Genomic DNA, 20,044 nt, shown 5'->3' with positions numbered 1-20,044 from the left:
TAACCGGTGTGCTACGGGTACCCTGCCGGCCACATGGCTGGTGTATAAAAAATGAGTTTGCCACAGAACAGGGTTCCTGTGAGCTATAGCCTGCAGGCCAAATCCGGCCCGCCACCTTTTTTAGTAACTAATGGTTTATTGGAACACAGCCACACACCCCTTATGATTTGTCTAGGGCTGCTTTTGTGTAGCAGAGGTGAGTAGTTGTGGCCGAGACCGTATGCCTGCAAAGTGTAAAGCACTGGCTAGCCAGTCCCTTACAGAAGAAGTGCCAGTCCCTGCCATGGGAGACGCAGGCTGTGAGGTTGCCCTGTCTTAGAGCAATGGGCCGAAAGCCTCCTGGGTCCAGACACACTCATGCTTGTACCTCAGTCCCATCTTCATCTGCATAACGTGGCTTACCCATACATTCCTTCCAAAAGAAATCAAATCCTTCCTTTTCCTCTTCATATGCTTCAACCAAGGAGCACCTGCATAGAAACACTTGAGATAGTCTCCTTTCTATAACTTATAAAGAAAACAATGAGGTTTCAACAAAGTTTATTTAAATTGATATGGTTCTCTTTCACAATGAAATCATTATATTTTGATTGCGAGGGCTATGTGATCTGTTTTAATTTCTCATCCTTCATTTCTGTCTTTGTTAGTCTTCATGTATTTACTTTGGTTCCTCGAGACTCTGAAGGAGGCATCATGCAGAGGATTGGGGAGAGGGAGGGAACTTTTTGAGGAGATTTGAGCTGAATCCATCTGGACTGCTTCCAATGTATCAGTAGCGTCAGACAGCTGCCAGGGGCATAATGAGGCTGTGTAAATCAGGATATTTATGTTAATGCAGCAGCTTAGAGGTGTAAGGCGGTTTCCCCCAGGTCCCCTACACCTAGAGAGCCTGAACACTCTGCTGTTATTGACTTACCCTCCGACAGAGAAGCAACCAGAGAGGAGAGGCAGAGCGAGAGCAAAGGAACACGGTCACCCCATCACCCTGCCTTTCAGACTCTCCATACACAAGCCACTACAGGAATGATAATACCAGCAGCCTCTGTGGGGCAGACTAGACCTCTCATTTCCTGTCAGTCTCCAAATCCATTAGGAAAAGCTCCACCCCACTTTACCCCAAGGGCTTTAGGCTCAGGATTTGGAGGGCTCTGTTTTTAGTATCTTTCCCCTCCACTTCCCTGGACCCTCTGCCGCAGCTGTAATCCGCAGCAAATGGATTTCCCTGACCCCGGGGACAAAGGCCTGGTGTTCCCAAGACTTGGTGGCTCCTGGGAGGGCAGGACCTCAGCATTTCTCCAGCTGCTGGTCTCAGGCCCTGTGGGCAGTGGGGACCTGTAATAAGATCACTCTCCAAGCAGGGTACAGTCATCACATCGTTCAAAGTGGCCCCTTGCGGTTGGGAAAGGAGAATTAACTAAAGTGGGAATCATAGCCTTCAGAGCTTGGGCTCGCACAAAACCACACAGTGAGCTGGAACCTAGAGAAAAAGAGACTTCAGGTTCTGGATGGTGGCCATTAATCAGATTTGGCTGTGGTTCACAGTGGGAGTCCACAAGGATGGGTGGCCTTGGGGAAGAAATAAGGAACTAGTTAGGTGGAGAAGGGAGGAAATAAGAGCAGGAATTAAAAGGAAATTGAATAGGGGTGTAGAAGGTGCTGAAAGCCTAGATGCTATGAAAGTTTAAAGGTTCAGATTTTCTACTATGAGGCCCCAGGGTTGGGGGCATACTGAGAGTCCCCAGATCCCTTACTGAGACTCCAGAACACCTCCTTTGCATCCCGCAGACCAGAGCTTTGGGGTAAAAAGAAGTCAAGAGTGGGTAAACGTGGAAAGCTTGCGTTCAAAGAGAACGTTTGAATGCTACCATATCAGTCTGCACTTTCTAATTAATTCTGTTACTCTAGCCCAAGCTCCCTTCTACTGGGAGACCACTGAGAAAGTGACATATGACAGGACCCTAGCTTCTGATCTCTCCTCACCGCAAACTCCAGCCCTCCAGTTGAGTAAATCCCAATGAGTCCAGTAGGTTTTCTGGGGGTGCCTTCTGTGCCCATGCTACTGGAGGAGAGTCAAAGGAGCCAAATCTCCTTGTTGGAGCCACTTCCCCAAAAACCGGGCCTCAGTCTCTACGTAGGAAAAACAAGGGAGATTATGCTGTTGTTGGATTTCTTAAACTGGTCGGTGGGTACCCATGCATATTATCTTTTATGTATGTATTATATGTGGGGAGATTATTTTGTAAGTATAAAGTATTTAATAGACATTGGGGCCCCTGAGTGGCTCAGTCGGTTAAGCATCTGAGTCTTGATTTCAGTTCAGGTCATGATCTCAGGGTTGTGAAATCAAGCCCTGCATTGGGCCCTGCACTCAGCATGGAGTCTGCTTGGGGTTCTCACGCCCTCTCTCTCTGCCCCTTCCCCTGCTCATGCTCTAAATAAATAAATAAATAAAATATATATTTAAAAATATATTTAATAACATTAATAATTAAGAGATCAAATTCAGTGGTCTCAGTTCCTTTCCACTTCTGAAAATCCAGTATGCTCTGACATGGGCTTTGTCCAATGTCACTGAATAACGGCTCAAGGTGAGATTATGGGTGAAGCCTCAGAGGGTATAGTGGGAAGAGCTCTGGCTTTGGAGTCAGACCCAGTTTTGAATCCTACTTCACTGATGATCTTAGATGAGTTACCTAGATAAGTTCCTCATTGACAAAACTGGGATAATAAATCCTACATCATAAGGGAGGTCATGAGTATATGTAAAGCATCTATTACAGTGTTGACATGTAGTAGGTGCTCAATAATAATCATTATTAGTAGTATAGACACTCCTGATGGAAGGTACAAAATTTAAATAATCAGTAGTGTATGTTTTAAAGTAGTTTGGGAGAATTCTTCAAGTGAGGTAGAAAGAAAGCTGAGCTTTCAGATGAGAAGCAGGACTAAGTGTGGTGCCTTTCAAACAATTCTGTTCAACAAACATTTATGGAATGAAGCACCAGGTATATATGGGAAAATATATTATCCTATTCTCCAGGAGTTCAGAAGCCAGTGGGAAAGACAGACATATAAGTAAACCACTCTCTTGTAAAACTACATTACAAGTGCTAGGAAAGAGGTAAGCACACACAGTGTTGTGGGGAAAGCCATCCAACTGGATGGCTTAGCAGAAGACGTTAGAACCTAGTTTGAAGGAAGCAAGAGAAGTGTTAGAGGAGGTTGTGCTGAGTGCATGTTTCACAGGAGAGACTGAAGTTGTTTTGAAGATCAAGTCGGTTAGGTGAAAAATGGAAGGGAAACATTTCAGGGAAAACCACATCAGTAAATAGTAGAAGTAGGGAACAGCAAGGCATCCAAAACTTCAGGTTGTTTGGAATATGCTGAGTGAGAGTATAGTGTGGAAAACTAGTGGGAAATGAGGCCAGGGAGGTAGGAAGGGTCAATTCGTGGAGGGTTGATATGCCATACTGAGGAGCTTGGTGGGGGAATTGTGTTGGCCCAAGAACAAGTAATTTAACAAGTGGTTCAGGGACAACAGGAATATCCACATGCAAAAGAATGAAGTTGGGAAAAACAGTTTGATGGTACCTCAACAAGCTAAACATAGAATTACCATACGATCCAGCAATTCCACTCCTAGGTAATACTCAAAAGAATTGAAAGCAGGGACTCAAGCAGATATTTGTATACCAGCATTATTCACAATCACTAAAATGGAAAAACAACCCAAGTGTTCATCAACAGATGAAGAGATAAACAAAATGTGGTATATACATAGAATAGAATTCAGCCAAAAAAAGATACATGCTACAACATGGATGAACCTCGAAAACATTGTGCTAAATGAAAAAGTCAGACACAAAGGACAAATATTGTCTGATTCCATTTACATGAGATATCTAGACAAATTCATAGAGACAGGAAGTAGAGGAAGGTTGCCAGGAGCTGAGCAGGGGGAAGAGGAGAAGAGTTCCTGCTAAAGGATTATAGAGTTTTTGTTTGGGTTGGTAAAAAGTTCCGGCCATAGATAGTGGTAGTGGTTTCACAACATTGTGAGTGGCAAATTTTATTTTATGTATTTTTTACCACAATTTAAAAAATGAAAATGAAATGAAATAATGTTGTCCCCTTACCTCACACCATATACAAAAATTAACTCAATATGGATCTAAGTCCTAAATGTAAGAATTCCACGGGTGCCTGGCTGGCTCAGTCAGAAGAGCATTGTGACTCCTGATCTTGGGGTTGTGAGTTCGAGCCCCACATTGGGTGTAGAGATTACTAAAATAAATTTAAGAGACACCTGGGTGGCTCAGTCAGTTAAGCATCTGCCTTTGGCTCATGTCGTGATCCCAGGGTCCTGGGATCGAGTCCTGCATCGGGCTCCCTGCTCGGCAGGGAGACTGCTTCTCCCTCTGCCTGCCACTCCCCCTGCTTGTGCTTGCTCGCACTCTCTCTCTCTCTCTCTCTCTCTCTCTCTCTCTCTGACAAATAAATAAATACAATCTTTAAAAATAAATAAAATAAAATAAATTTAAAAACTTAAAATGTAAGAATTATAACTATAAAACTCTTTGAAGAAAATTTAGGTGTAAATCTCCATAACTTCAGATTAGGCAATGGTTTCTTAGCTATGGCAGCAACGAAAGAAATAATAAATAAATTGGACTTCATCAGAATTAAAGAGCAGAAGAAATTATGAGCATGTCGTATGTGGTGAAGGAAAGCAGAGCCACCAGCCCAGAGCCATAGACTCACATCATGGAATACAGCCTCTTTTGTTATGCTTCACAGATACTGTGTTTTTTACAAATCAAAGTTTGTGGCAACCCTGTGTCAAGCAAGTCTATTGGTGCCATTTTTCCAACAGCATTTGCTCACTTTGTGTCTCTGTGTCACATTTTGGTAATTCTTGCAATATTTCAGACTTTTTCATTATTATATTTGAATGGCTGCAATCTCATGATAAAACTTTAACAGATGAAGAATTGCTTCTTGTGGATGAGCAAACAAAGTGGTTTTTTGAAATGGAATCTACGCCAGGTGAAGATGCTATGGAGAAGGTCGAAATGACAACAAAGAATTTAGGGTAAGACATAAACTGAGTTGATAAAGCAGCAACAGGGTTTGAGAGGATTGCCTCTAATTTTGAAAGAAGTTCTATGGTGGGTAAAGTGCTATCAAACAGCATCACATGCTACAGGGAAATGGTTTGTGAAAGGAAGAGCCAATCGATGCAGCAAATTTCGCTGTTGTCTTATCCTAAGAAATTGCTGCAGCCACGCTAACCTTCAGCAACCACCATCCTGATCAGTCAGCAACCATCAGCATCAAGGCAAGACCCTCCTACAGCAAAAAGATTACAACTCATTGAAAGCTCAGATGATGGTCAGCATTTTTAGCAATAAAGCAGTTTTTAAGTAAGGTATGTACCTCATGTTTTTAGACATACAGCTGTTGCATACTTCACAGACTCCAGTAGAGCGTAAACATAACTTTTATGTGCACTGGGAAACCCAAAAATTCATCCACCTCACTTTATTGTGATATTTGTTTCATTGTGGTGGTCTGGAACCAAACCCGCAATATCTCTGGAGGCATGCCTGTATACGATTAGAAAAGTGGAATGAGACTCAGAGATGAATCCACACACACACACACACACACACACACACACACACACACACACACACACACACACACACCACTACCACCACCCCCTCAGCAGGTATTATTACTACCCATATCTCTGGAGGCATGCCTGTATACGATTAGAAAAGTGGAATGAGACTCAGAGATGAATCCACACACACACACACACACACACACACACACACACACACACACACACACACACACACACACACACACACACCACTACCACCACCCCCTCAGCAGGTATTATTACTACCCAATGTTGTGATTAGGGAACCAACACTCAAGAGAGCCTGCCTTGCCCAAGGCTATACAATGGCAACACTGCACTGGTATTCCCAAAGCTAGGATTACCCACCTTCTAATCCCCAGCTCTTTCTCCTTTAATGCATTGCCTCTCCTAGGAAAATTGAGCCACTGGAGAATGCCCAGAGGGAGAGGTTGGGCACTGTTCACCTTACAGCATTGACTGTTTATCCAGCAGCTGCGTAAATCCGGGCTTCACAAAGCCTGGAGTAGCTCCTCCACTGTCCATCTACCCCACTGTACACATTCCTTATGCCTCACTTTTCGCAACACTAGCAAATGTTGTCTCAGTCACTCATCTGAAACTTGGCATATGGTAGCAAATAATATTTTTATCTTCAAATTTGTACTTCCTGCCCGATTTCTACCTAGCTAAGAAGCAGAGCTTCTTAGTCCAGAGTTAATGGACAGGCTTCAAAGGATTCATTAACCTCTGTAATTACAAGTACATTTTTGTGTGTCTCTGTGCATTCTTTTCTGGGGCAAAAGACTTTAGGTTTCACTATTTTGGATATGCCCACAAAAGTGAAAACCTTAAAATGAGGATTCATGTCTTCTACCTCATCTATTCCCAGTACTTAGCAAGAATACCCTGCATGTGGTAGATGCCCAGTAGATGTTCATACCTGGGGGGAGCCAGGAACTTGTTGATTGCGAAAGGTTCTAGAAATGACTGACAAGGAGTGGAAGGTGGGACAGGGCAGCTTTATGCAGTGAAAGCGAGAAAGTGTGGGTTCAGGCAGCTCAAATGTTACTTCTCCTTTTAAGCGTTCCCTGATCTCCTAGGAAGTCTGTACTTCCCTCCTCTGCTTTGTATGAGTGAGTGAGAGAGAGAGCCAAAGAGGAAGCGAACACTTGAGAGACTGCTGTAGCTATCCAAACCTTGAGCTAGAACAGGGAGTGCTGGCCCAGAGAGGGAGGCAGAGGGCGCATGCACTATCTAGAGCATGAACTTGAATGAAGGCGAGAGAATATGCTGGATCAGGCCTGGGGGAGAGATATCCTCAGGCACAAACAAGAAGAGAGGGCTCGAGCGTGGGAGGCAAGGGAGGCAGACACAGAGTGAGCCAACTGCAGAGCAAGGGCCATCGTGGGCAGGGCAGGCGAGCAGGGCTAGGACCCAGTTTGGGGAGAGAGCAGAGGTCAGGAATGGGGAGAGAGAGCTCACTACAGTAAACTGGAGCAACCACTCAGGATCAATGGGACCTGGGTACGAGAGAGGGGACGGGGAGGGGGAGATGCATGCACGTGTTCCAGAGTCAGAGAGGGAAAGAGTCCAGAGCCAAGGCACCAATCGAGGTAAGTGTGATCCTCCCCATGGAGGAGGATGGGGCCAGGGCAAGGAAGCACAGGTCGGACAGAGGATAGGGACAGGGGACAGGAACCAAGAACAGGGAAACCCGAAAACCAGGGGTTGGGGGCAAAAATTAATGAGACAGAAAAGGCGGGGGGCGGGGCAGAAGCCAAGAATGCAAGAATGAAGAGAGAAGGGAAAGGCAGTGCTTAGCAGCAGGAGGAAGGAGACAGGCAGGGTAAGAGAGTTCAGGAAACGCACTGCATCTGTCCCCATGTTGCTAAGTCTCCTACCCCAGCATGAGGGGCAGTTGCTGTCCTTGCCTGTGTGGTTTTTCAATACAGGAGTGCCATGCTCTCGTTAGGATTTTGCCCTGTTTTATTTCTCAACAAGGACAGAGTATACACTGTGCACGAGATCTGCCAGAGCTGCTGCAAAGGGAAAATAAAATAGAGCTGAGGCTCTGCCATTTAGGACGTGTGGATTACTCCTTCTGTCTTCAGTTTGCTGTGACTGCAGCTGTTTCCCCGTTTTACATTTTACGTTTGTAAGTACTTCCAGTGAACTGTCCTAGGGCAGAAAGAAAGCAAGAACTGAACCCAATCCTGGTCAACATTCTGGGAAAGGTATTTCACAAAAAGACGACTTTAGGATTCTATGGGATATTCCGTGTTTGAACATAACTCTGATTTGTTGGTGGTGATCCTTGACATTTCAGCTGAGCCTCGTCTCTACAACCAGTTTGTTGGTTTCCACAAGATTGCAATTAGGCCTGTACTCCTTCCTATCCAGCCTACCTGTCCCTCCCTAGAACATAAGATAAGATAGCTTACAACTGAGCAGAGCACGGGAAATATTTGTCGACTCTGGGGTTTCATTGATTCCTGCATCGTTGTTATCATCGTAAGAATCTTTGACGATGATGGCCATAATGAGGCCCAGCCCTGAGTGCAGCTCTGGACAAAAGGGACTCATGACAAGAGCCTTGTCCTGTGGCAGTGAAAGCAGACGTTCAAACATTAGGGAAAAATCACTGCTCAAGGACCCAGGACCCACACGTTCCTGTCCGTTAGCCTTTACCCCCACTTTGTTCGGCTCACTGTGAAACCCACCCGGTCAGAAGAAGGCAGCCTGAGGAATGTTGACCACCTCCACACTGAGCAGCGTTGGGAAGAAGACAATAGGACATTAATGACTATTTTAGTTTTGGGTACTAACCAATGCTCTCATCAGTATGAAAAATCATTATTTTTTTCATTTCTTAAATTAGCCTAATCTGCAAGCAGAGAATTCAGTGTTTATGATGGGACGACAAGTGTCGTTTCTAGATATAGGAAAGAATAGGTAGAAGGAAAAGCTCATATAGAGAAAGGAGAATTTCAGGAATAGCATGAAAGAAGAAAGAGAGGAACTTGACCTCGGACCTGGGTCTGCCTTTCCCACCACCCTTCCTTCCCTTCCAGCCCCTTCATTCCCCGGCACGTGTCTCAAGGGTATGTGTGATTTCCAGTTCTGAATCCAGCTCATAGGATGGTCCCTGAGGGAATTCCCGGCACCCTTTAGTGACCGGGATAGAAGGTTCCAGGAGGCTGGGCCAGTTGTACCTTGGAAGAAGATTGATCTATTGGAACCGGACTGGAGACAGTTTTAATAACCACAACGACAGCCAGCCTTCGGGAGCACTCCGTATTTGCCTGACGCTCTACTAAGCACTTTGTATCCTTTTTTGACTTGCTTCTCTCACCAATTCATGTATTCTCACATCTGACAGATCAAGACAGAAGGCTGGAGGAGTGTGACTTGCCAAGGTTTCCCAGCTACTAAGCGGCAGAGCCAGCACTCAAGCCCAAGTCTTTCGGATCCCAAAACCTGCAGTTTTAACCACACCACGTGATGCAGTGCCCTGCTCAGCATCAGATCAGAGGGCACTCACTAACTACTTCATCGAGAAAACAGACTCCAGACACACTGGCTGCTCTTTGGGCCTGGAACAACACAACCAAATAAACACTCCAGCTCATCTTACTGCCGCATTTGTCTCTTTCTCTCATTCTGTTCCCTCCAGACTTGGAATCCCATCTCTTTCATTTATTGGCTTTATACATACAGACACATAATAAGTTCTCTGATGCCCAATTTCTCCATCCCAAAGGTGAAAGCGTAGACAGCGGGGGAGAGATGACCCCTAAGATCACTGGCAGGAAGGCCACTGGAGGAAATCGGCCTCCTTGGCTGGTTTTAGCTCCTTCAGCAGAAGGAGGAGTGCCAGGTCATAGACTTTTTTTTTTTTTTAAGGATTATTTATTCATTTATTTGAGAGAGTGAGAGCACGAGCCAGGGTGGGGGCAGAGGCAGAGGGAGAAGCAGACTCCCCGCTGAGCAGGGAGGCTGATGCAGGACCCCGGGGGTCGTGACCTGAGCTGAAGGCAGACGCTTCACTGACTGTGAGCCACCCAGGCGCCCCCAGGTCATAGACTTTAACATCAGGCGGGTCTGATTGTGAGCCACACCTGGCCCTGTTCCTTGCGGTGGCAGGTACGCCTCAGGCCTCAGCTGAGAAGCGGTCCCACCCCAGGCTGATGGGAAGCTGATGCGTACGTGTGCGTTCTCTGGGAGGCATCTGTGTGACGTTTCACTTCTGCCTCTTCGCACCCAGCACACGCCTGCCCTTCTGCCATCGGAGCGCCCTGACTGTGCCATACCGCGCAGGCCATGGAGAACGAGCTGCCAGTCCCCCAGACGTCCAGCAGCGCCGGCAGTGCCTGCTACGGCAGCAGCAGCGGTGGGAGTGGCCGGCCCTCGGGGCCCCAGATCTCCGTGTACAGCGGCATCCCTGACCGGCAGACCGTGCAGGTAAGATTCTGGCTGCTCTGAGGTCGTACTCCTGGACCGCGTCCGGGCTAGCGGGAGGACGGGTCTGCATGGGCTGGTGGAGCAGCTGGGCTGTGGAGTCTAGAATGGGCATCGGGGAGTGTGTTGGTGGATATATACTTAGGCACAGTTAGAGGAGAAGTGATGCTAGACGGGTCCGATCAAGGGGGTTCGGGGAGAGTGGGGATACTTCGCAGATCTGGAAAATTCCTATCTCACCTGGTGATTCAGATCCCAGAGTGCTGTTTGGGAGGACAGGCGTGTGAAAGTGTGAAAAGGCTAGGGGGCTGGGGAACAAGTAAAAATAACAAGCAGAAAAAACAATAAGGAGCCACTCAGCCATGACCTAGACCCACTATCTGAAGAACCATTGCCCTGTAATAAAACTAAGTTTCTTAGACAGAGGACGAAAAAGGAGCCCCAAAGCAATCTCCCTAAAGCAGCCGTCTGCTAAGTGTCATCCCTGAGGCCTTCCGGGTGATGACACCCGGTTCCCCACACAGCCGTGCCCATGTCTCGCCATCTGCTTTGTGCCCTACGTGGTACAAAAATCACTGCAGATTTATCTTCTCCTCCAGCTAGAAATGGCTATTACAGGTACAATTCCATAACCGAGAAGACTGGGGCTCAGAGAAGGTAGTAACTCGTCCAGGTCATTCAGGTAAAGACAAAAAAAGCTGAACCTCATGCTCCCCTCAACCCTGTGTCTGTGTGAGGTCCCCAGATAAGACAGACAGACACTGCCGCTGAGAAGTGTTCACCCCAAGGAGCTGTGCTAACCCAGCATGATGTACCAGACAAGTGACTTCATCCTGCTTTGGCGCCTGGCCCAGGTTAGGGAGTAGAAGGCGGGTCACGGCAGGCAGCGAGAGCATCTGAAGACACCATCAGATACCCTGGAGTCTTCCCTCTCCGGGTTACTTCTGCCTCCCATGGAGTAAAAACCATGTTTCCTGAACCCATCCTTGCCACCCCTCACACCTAGCCTCTTCCCAGCCCCTCGGAACATGAGAGTTTGAGCCTAGCTTCTAGCAGCCCATGTTAGGATGTGCCGTCCTCCCATCCCTCATCACAAGTCTCTACGCAAGGGATTTGGGCTTTTCTGCACTGGCAGATGGAATCCCCCAGAGTTGCGTTGCGCACCCAAGCAGGGTCGTTCAGGGTTCCTGCCTTTTCCACTCGTTGACACCGGCCCTCTGGTGAGGAAGAGCCACGGTGTCTCTGCTACTGCTGTCCGGACTGCAGGGAGGTACTCGGGAGTCTAAGGGAAAGAGAGAGGCCCGGGTAAAGGGAATAAGAGGAAAGAATTCTGGGAGAGAACAAGGAATAAACAGAACTGTGCTTGTATAAACCAGGACCCTCCGAGGAGAGAGAACACTAAAGGGGAGTGGGATCTGAAGAGTTGGGTTGGGGTGGGAGAATCAGGAGACCCCAGAGCCCATGAAGAATCTGTGATATTAGCCTGTTTTCACAGAACTCCAAATCTGAGCTCACAGATGGTTTTGTTCTAGAGCCACCAGCCCTAGAAGTCAGGCTAAGCCAGAGAGAGCCAGATTGGATGCTTGCTTGTTGCGGGCAGGACCCAGGTTTGGGAGAAGCCCCATGGCCAGGGTTGCAGCAGGTCTAAGGGTAGCAAGTGGGCCAAAGACTGGCCAGGGCCCACAGGGATCATCAGGCGGCAAGAGATGGCAGGAGGGTGACCAGACAAGGAGAAGGGAAGAGAATTCTCTGTGGGGCTGAGAAGAGGACAGAAGATCTCAGGGCTGGGTGAAAGGCATTCACTTTTCTTTGTTCCTGGGGGCGAGGGGAGGTTTTGGGACACCGGGAGTGAAGAGCAGGTGGGGGGGATCAAAGGCAGCCTTTGTCGCTTCCTAGAGACAGTGGCTCGGCCAGTCCCACCCAGAAAAAGGAGGAGCAGTAAGGCAAAGTGATGGTGGCCAGAAAGAGGGACCGGTGGAGAGGGGGAGGGAAAGAGTACAAGAGAAATGCATCATCCCTGTGGCACCGGCCTGCTCTGCAAGGCCAACGGGACCTTCTTCTAAGGGACTGCTAGGACTCTCCAGCAGCTGGGGGCAGACCTGGGAAGCAGCCCCAGCCGGGAGGGGGCTGCCCTTGGGTAAGTTTCCACTGCTGGCTGTGCTGCTAAGGCTGCAATAGGCCCCCCTTGGGACCTGCCTCTCTCTCCCACCCCTTTCCTGCTCTCTGCCTTATCGGGCTTCGGTTCCCTGCCATCACCGTCCAGTGTTCTGGCCCCCCGAATCTGAGGACGGGGAATGGCCGGGGGGGTGGTGAACAAGCCTGGCACGGGACACAGCATCACTGGAGGCTTTCTCCCTGCTGTCTGCTATCTCCCCGAGCCTCCCCGCCACCCAGAGCCCGTCAGAGCAGCGGTATCCCGCGATGACTTTTCCCAAGCGGGCGGCGGCTGCAGAAGCAGATGGAGTTGGGGAGGAACAGAGGAGAACACGAGCTGAAGATGTGCGGGACAGACGAGGGCAGGGGAGTATGTGGTGTGAAAGCCCGCCGTCTTCCCGCTCCCTAGGGCGTGATGACCCGTTGCCGTGCTGCTCACCAACCTGGGGTGCCCTGAGCAGTTAGGGGGAGATGGGGCTGGCAAAGCGTTGCGGCAGAAGGGGTGGCCCCCCCACCCCACGAGCCGGGTCACAGTGCAGCCTTCCCCCTGCTGCCCGGCCTAGGTGATTCAGCAGGCGCTGCACAGGCCGCCCAGCACAGCGGCCCAGTACCTGCAGCAGATGTATGCAGCCCAGCAGCAGCACCTCATGCTACAGACGGCCGCGCTCCAGCAGCAGCACCTCAGCAGCGCCCAGCTCCAGAGCCTGGCGGCCGTGCAGCAGGTGAGGGGAGTCTTGGGGTGGGGGGGCGGCGGCGTGGCAGCAGTGAGGCGGGGAGGGGCAGGCCCCATGCGAGTGCCCCCAGGCCTTCTCTGACTGCACCCTCACAGAACCCCCGTGCGCAGGCACGATGGTCATGGTCCTTTGCCAGACGAGGAAAGAGTCTGTGGGAGGTTCCGCACCTGGCCCAAGTTCACACGGCCCCGTGAGTGGAGTGATGGAACTGTCCACCCAGCTGGCCCCAGGAAGAAGGGCTGGGAGGACCCCACCTCCCCACCGCACCACACTACACACAATGCGGAGGGGGCCGAGGGGCCGAGGGGGTGTCCACAAGAGAAGGCCACCTAGCTTCCTGTCTGTCCTCAGTGGCTGAGAGGAACTCATGCGTTCCTTCATTCAACAAGAGTCTCGCACACCCACTCTGTGCCACAGTTCATGTCAGACACTGAGTCTACTGTGGACCCTGCCTTCTTGGAGCTTAGATGAGGTGAGAGCAAGTAAACAGAAACCCAAATAGACAAGGAAACAGAATGTCTAAATCTCTAGGTTGCCATAAGCACTCTGAAAGAGAACAGCCTGAGAGACAAGAGGATTGTCCTAGGTTGGGCTGCCAGGGACAGTCCGTCTGCTGGAGTGACGTGGAAGCTGACACATGAGGGATGAGAAGAAGCTGGCCACGGGGAGGCGGGCAGGCGGGACGTGCCAGACAGCCCGTGCAGAAGTCTCTGTGATACGAGCCTGGTGTGATAGAGCAGGGTGGAGTGGTGGGGGGGGGAGGGGAGGCTACAGAGACCCGGAAAGATAGGTGATCATCATAGTTAACGATTTGAGCTCTTGCGTGTAAATGCTTCGCCTTGTTCCATCCTTTCCAAGATGCTACAAGGTAGGTTCTGTTATTATCCCCACTTTATAAAGAGGAAACTGAAGCAGGTGCTTGAGGCCACACTGATGAGGCAGAATGAGGGTTTGACTGTAGGCGTTGGACTCCTAACCTCCGTCCTATAGCACCTCCTTTGAGAGCTTGGGCAATGACTGGGGGAGATCTGGTCCCCTCGTGCCAAGAATTGTTCTTTTCTAGGCAAGCCTGGTGGCCAACAGACAAGGGAGCACATCAGGCAGCAGTGTGTCTGCGCAGGCCCCAGCCCAGTCATCCTCGGTGAGTCGATGGGGAAGCATCAGGCAGAGCCCACAGCGCTGGGACCAGCTCCTTCCTCCTTGCCCCAGATGCTCGCAGGCTCCCAGACCCAGCTGGCTAATCCTTAGCCACATACAATCATGGCTGGAATCTATCACTCTGGCCGGGGAGGGGGAACCATGTGCCTCTTTCTAACCCTTACTTTAGTAACTCCCTGTCGTCCTTCATGCCAACGTCCAGGCTCTGTGTTTACAGTTCAGTTCTCTTCCCCATTGGACCCTCCCTGCAGCTCCCCACATAGGCCAGAGGTGGGGCAGTGCTGGGGGGCGCTCCAAGGCCCAAGTACCAGAGATGGTCCTAAAGAAGGCTGAATCCACCAAGGAACAGAAGAGGGGGAGAGAAAGAAGTGGATGAGGGGGGCACAGAGTTAACCAACAGAACCTCCTGCTTCCTACTGCACGCGTCTCTCTCTTCAGATCAATCTGGCAGCCTCCCCAGCAGCAGCCCAGCTCATCAACCGGGCGCAGAGCGTCAACTCGGCGACAGCCTCAGGCATCGCCCAGCAGGCTGTGCTCTTGGGCAACACGTCTTCTCCGGCCCTGACTGCAAGCCAAGCACAGATGTACCTAAGGGCACAGATGGTGAGTACCCAGACTGGGCCACGGCTCAGGTGGGCTAAGAGGAGGACAGCGGCAGACAAGTCGGGGCCGGGGAGGTTAGAGAGGGTAGGGATTAGCGAAGTAGGGGGAAGGAGCACCAAGGGACAGGTGGCAGGAGGTAAGGGGTGGAATAAACAAGAGGGCAAATGGGAGCTTGGGTCCAGGCTCAATGACTCAAGGACAGGGTGGGTGCCCGGCTGAAATGGAGAAGCTTGCCGATGATGCCTCCTTTCCTTCCCTAATTGTCCTCTTCTTATCAGAAGCCACTCCCCCAAATTAATTAAGGTAGAAAATGCAGGGGTCCGTGCCCAGATGGTCAGTATATGCGGATACTTAAGCAAACACACAGATGTCCCTGTAAGTACTCTACAGAAATGCGGTCTTAACCCCCTGTGGCAGTCCTTACAGGGACTGGCCACCCCTGGCTCCAGGGCCAAAGGAAAATTCCAGCCCGGGTGGTGAAGGTGGCATTCCACTTCATGACATGCTGCTGCCTCCACTGCTCTCCCAGCTGGGCCCCCTTCCAAATCAGGGTCACTCTCACCTGTTAATTCAGCTTATTTGAATGTGCCACATGTGCTCAGGATGGGATCAGCGCCGGACCTGCATACCTAGAATCTCCCCTCTACACCTGTCCCTAAGGGATGCAAAGGTCCTAAGGTCTGGGTCCCTACGATTTGGAAGAATTTCCAGGAGGCAGTAACATCTAGCTCTCTGTCAGGCTCGGATCGCTGAGTCTGATCTCATGTCTCCCATCCTGAAAATTTCTCTCTCCGGCTCCTTGACACGCTATCCTGAAGAAAATACAGTCCTACCCTCCCTTTGCTTCTGTGGCCAGAACTTGACACTTGGAGCTTTTCTGGTCTTGCTCCAGCACTTCCCTTCTTGACTCCGAGTTCACTGTGGTGTTCCATTCCCAGGGAATAGCCCCTGGGACACACAGTATGGAATAGACTTGCACTTCTCTAGGGAATGGGATGGCCGCAGTGTGACCCTGCCCAAACTTGCCTTTGTCTTCAGTTTACGCATTCCCTTGTGCTACTCAGCCACCCAGCTGGAGTCCTTCAGCCTGTCTGCCTCCCTCCCCAACGCAGGGCATACATGCACAGAGGAGTAGACATAGGTGCACCTCAGAGTTCGGGGAAAGCAGCCTGTGAGATATGAGCACGTCCACGGGGGAACCAAACGAGGCTCGTGGGGTTGGAAGTGTCACGCCGAGACCATCATATAGCCCGCACCCACCGAAGGAGAGGCAGGCATGGCACGGCTCTAGGCACCCTGCTTCCTCTGCCACCGGTGTCTCTGCACCCCCCACCCGAATCTAAATTCGACTGAAAACCGAGAAAAGAATACATCTAATTTGATCCCTTGTGCGGGGGGGGGGGGGGGGGGGGGGGGGGGGGGTCCTGTTCTGGTCCAGACCTGGAGTCAGGAGTCAGTTAGACCTGGAAAGAGGTCCTGGGGCATCTGTTTGAACCCAAGGCCCCTGCTCCCCGGGTGCGACGGAGAGAGTGACTTCAGGGTGTCCCGGGAATGTTGGCCCCTCTAGGATGAGCTCCTCACAGAGGCTTCCGAAGTAAACCCAACGTGCATCCCCAGATGGGCTCTCCTCTGCCATCCCCTCCACTACCCAGCGTGGATCAGTACGCTACAAGCCTCTTGAGACTTTCAGGTGGTCGCCCTGGACTCTTTCCCTCTCTTGCCTCCCTCTTTCCCCATATCTGCTCCTTGGCTGAACTGTCCTGTCCTGTGGCTGAGCCCACGTTGGGCAGGTAAAAGGCGTCTCGTTTCCTGTGATTCCAGGCCCAGCCAGGTAACCTGGTGCAGGTAGCTAGGAGCCTAGGCGGCACTGTTCCTTTGTCCCCTCAGCTCATCTTCACGCCCACGGCCACCGTCGCTACTGTGCAGCCTGAGCTCGGCACTGGCTCCCCCGCCCGGCCCCCCACCCCCGCCCAGGTGAGGATTCCATGCTGCTGGGAGGGCAGGGGGGGGTGGGCACCTCCGTAGAGGGGTACTGATACTGGGGATGGGCACAGGCCTGGAGGCGCTTTGACTCTTTGGAAAGGTTGGGATCTTCTAGGAAAGCCGGGGGGAGACAGGACATCCCGATGCTCCCAGACTGACTCTTTAATCAATTCCCCATGGAGAAGACCTCAGCCACTCTTGACTCTGCTCCTCCATTCCCTCAAACGTAGATCAGGAGTCAGAGAGCAACAGGCTGAGGCAAACGCGGTTGGCAGTAATGGGTGGTCATTACTATCTTTTTCCCAGTATAACCTCTGTGTTGCTTTTCAAGTGGAAAATCCCACTCTGGCTACACACACTAGCACCTCTAGTTCAGGAAAAATGGCACGGAAGAGGGAGCAAAGATAAGTCCTGGGTCCCCACCTTCCGCTGGGAGCACGCAGATACTGCTGTGGCTGTAAAGATTCTCAGGGCAGCGGGGCAGCACCCCACCCCCATCCCCACCCCCACCCCCTCCTCACCCCAGCTACAGACCGGGAGAGCACTTGGGAGCCAGAGAATCCGATTTGTCAGGAGCGAGTCTGGCACAGCCTCCGCGCGTCCAGCAGAGGGCACCAGGGGCCAGCTTGAGTAAGCACGCGGATCCTGGTGGAAACCTTATCCTGAGGACAAGATGATCCTTTGCCTGGTGGCTGCACTGGTCAATTAGCTTCCACTTTTGCCCTGGCCTTTTTGCGTGTGGAAAGCCCCATGCCCCGCTGTAGCTGGGAATTCTTTCCAAATGGAATGCATCCCATCCTGATAGTTCGGGGGAGGAGAGGAGGTCACAGAAGGGAGAGAGAGCCCACCCGCCCCAGCCTGGGCAGTCATCCCTTCTCAGAATTCAATTTCTTCTGCTGATGGATCCAATCACTAGCACTCTTTCTTGTCCCCTTTAGAAACTCTACCTGTTCCTGGTTCCTCTTTCAGCCCCTAACTCATTTTCTCTCTTTTCTCTCTGATTTTACAACCTGCTGTCCTGTTTAGCCATTCCTAGGTCCATCCCTAATTCCTTCCCTACCTTAGCTGTGTGTTGCCCCTGCTCCTACCCGCATTCTCGGGACTCCTATAGACCCCTCTTTTCCAGGTACAGAACTTGACCCTCCGAACACAGCAACAACCAACTGCAGCAGCCTCGGGCCCTACCCCCACGCAGCCTGTCCTGCCCAGCTTGGCCCTGAAACCCACGCCGGGTGGTAGCCAGCCTCTGCCTACCCCATCACAGGGCAGAAACACCGCTCAGGGTTCCCCCGCAGGTGCCAAGCCTGGCATAACTGACAGCGTGATGGAGCCGCTCAGGAAAGGAGATGCTAACAGCAGCGTACCGGGGAGCATGGAGGGCCGGGCTGGGCTCAGCCGGATGGCGCCCGCTGTGGCCACCCATCCCCTCGTCGCACCAGGTAAGGGCTCCAGAGACAAGGGTCCTATCCCAGAAAACCCAGGCGGACAATAGGGGAGGGGGAAACTTTCAGACTTTCCTTTTTCCCATGGACATGCTAAGATACCAGCCCCGCGTCTCTCTTCCCTCTTTCACTCTTGAGCAGTTCATCAGCTCCTGGTTCTGTACCACGCCTCCATCTAGCTTTAGAGGAGCTTTAGAGGTTATCCACATCATTTGGAATAAATGAGTCCTTCGCGATGGGCACCATGGTGAATCTCGGAGTGCACAGTCATAGCTCTTAGCCTTGAGAGAGGGGAGTTTGGCAGGTGGGCAATTTTGAAATGCTCTGAGGGTCAGCAAAAAAATGCTCTGAGGATGAGCCAGATGCACACGACACCGCACAGGGAGAGGAGGAAGTGGGAAGTTGATTTTCTCATCATTCAACAGACATTTGTTGACTAATATGTGCCAGTTCTGTTGCCAGTTCTGGATGTGCAGAGATAAATGAGACTCGGGCTCTGCCCTCAGGGAGGGCACCGTCTGGGAAGATAGACAAGTACAATGCGGGACAATGTGATCCTCATACACGCAAGCTCTGGGCACTGCAGGGGCATGGGGGAGCTATCTAGCTCCGGGCAGAAGAGCCAGAAAGGCTTGCCAATGAGGGTGACACTTGAGAAAAAAATCTAGCAGATTAAAAAATAATAACAATAACCAGATTACTTGTGAGGCAGATTCTGTGAGGAGGCTGACTCAGCATTCCCTGAGGCTGGACTTCTTTCCTTGCCTGTTAGCAATGTCCCAGCTCTGCCTGTTGTAGGCAGTCTTTCCTTAGAAAAGCCTTAGGAGGAGTGCCTGGGTGGCTCAGTCATCAAGCGTCTGCCTTTGGCTCAGGTCATGATCCCAGGGTCCTGGGATTGAGCCCCGCATCAGGCTCCCTGCTCAGTGGGGAGCCTGCTTCTCCCTCTGCCTGCCACTCCCCCTGCTTGTTCTCTCTCTCTCTCTCTCTCTCTCTGATAAAGAAATAAAAAAAAAATTTTTTAAAGCCTTAGAAGCCAGCTTATCAGTCTAGGGAATAAGACCTCACTGTTAGACCACAGGAGTAAATATAGCGATAGACTACACGGCTTTGCATTAAAGAGAGAATCACCCTGGTCACATCCCCGAGACCATCACTGACCCTCTGTCCTCATCCAGAGCATTTTACCACCCATTCTAACCTGCCTTGTTTTTTTTCTTGAGAGCCCGTGTATGCTGGTTACTAGATTAACCGAGAGGGCCAGAATAAAATGCTTTAACTAAATGAGTGTGCAGTCAGAAGGAGGGAGCCGGACATATAAGCAAATCCATTCAATTTCATAGATTTTATTAGAGGAATAAGTCCAAGGTAAGTGTGGGCACAGGCGGCCAACTCAGTGCCAGGAGCATGGGTCAGAGATACTGTCCCTCAGAGGAAATGGCACATGAGTCTCAAAACATGAGTAGTTTACCCACCAGACAAAGTGGGGGAAGATATTCAAGACAGGGGAAACACAAGTCAAGTGTCATAATAGTGAGCAAGGAAGAATCTACGCTACAGTCTTTTAGTTACCTTCTTGAGGTTTTAAGGACAAAGGGTTGGTGATTCTCTGCCTTTGGACAGTCACTGCTGAGCTAAGGAAGGCAGCTCCCTACAGAGTCCTCACTGCCCTCTGGTTCCAGATATTTCTCACTGTCCAGGATTGCTTTCTTCCGAGATTAGTCCAGCCTCTTCCTATGGAGAAAGAAACTAGGCTCAAAAGGGTTAAGGCTGGGGATCTTACAGTGAGTTGACAGCAGCTTGGACGAGAGTGAGACCCCAAATTAGCACTTCTACCTTCTCATTCAAGCTACAAACCCTACAAA

At 50.7% G+C, this 20,044-nt stretch overlaps 1 protein-coding gene across 10 annotated transcripts in view; it reads left to right on the top strand.

The window, feature by feature from the left end:
- PHC2 (polyhomeotic homolog 2) overlaps window positions 1–20,044 on the top strand; it is a 117,937-nt gene that overhangs the window by 54,566 nt on the left and 43,327 nt on the right. For 8 of the 10 annotated variants that reach the window (XM_027604150.2, XM_027604137.2, XM_027604145.2 and 5 more), the window contains 6 exons: window positions 9,915–10,111; window positions 12,826–12,984; window positions 14,060–14,137; window positions 14,593–14,757; window positions 16,645–16,731; window positions 17,867–18,179. In XM_027604150.2, coding sequence (XP_027459951.1) covers window positions 9,971–10,111; window positions 12,826–12,984; window positions 14,060–14,137; window positions 14,593–14,757; window positions 16,645–16,731; window positions 17,867–18,179 — 943 coding nt within the window. In that variant the 5' untranslated portion in view covers window positions 9,915–9,970. The remainder of the gene's footprint in view (window positions 1–9,914; window positions 10,112–12,825; window positions 12,985–14,059; window positions 14,138–14,592; window positions 14,758–16,644; window positions 16,732–17,866; window positions 18,180–20,044) is intronic. The other 2 variants (XM_035727108.1, XM_027604187.2) reach the window with 1 other exon arrangement.

This window comes from Zalophus californianus, chromosome 4 (assembly GCF_009762305.2).
Source record: "Zalophus californianus isolate mZalCal1 chromosome 4, mZalCal1.pri.v2, whole genome shotgun sequence".
NCBI lineage: Eukaryota > Metazoa > Chordata > Mammalia > Carnivora > Otariidae > Zalophus > Zalophus californianus.
This window is presented reverse-complemented; position numbering and strand designations above follow the sequence as displayed.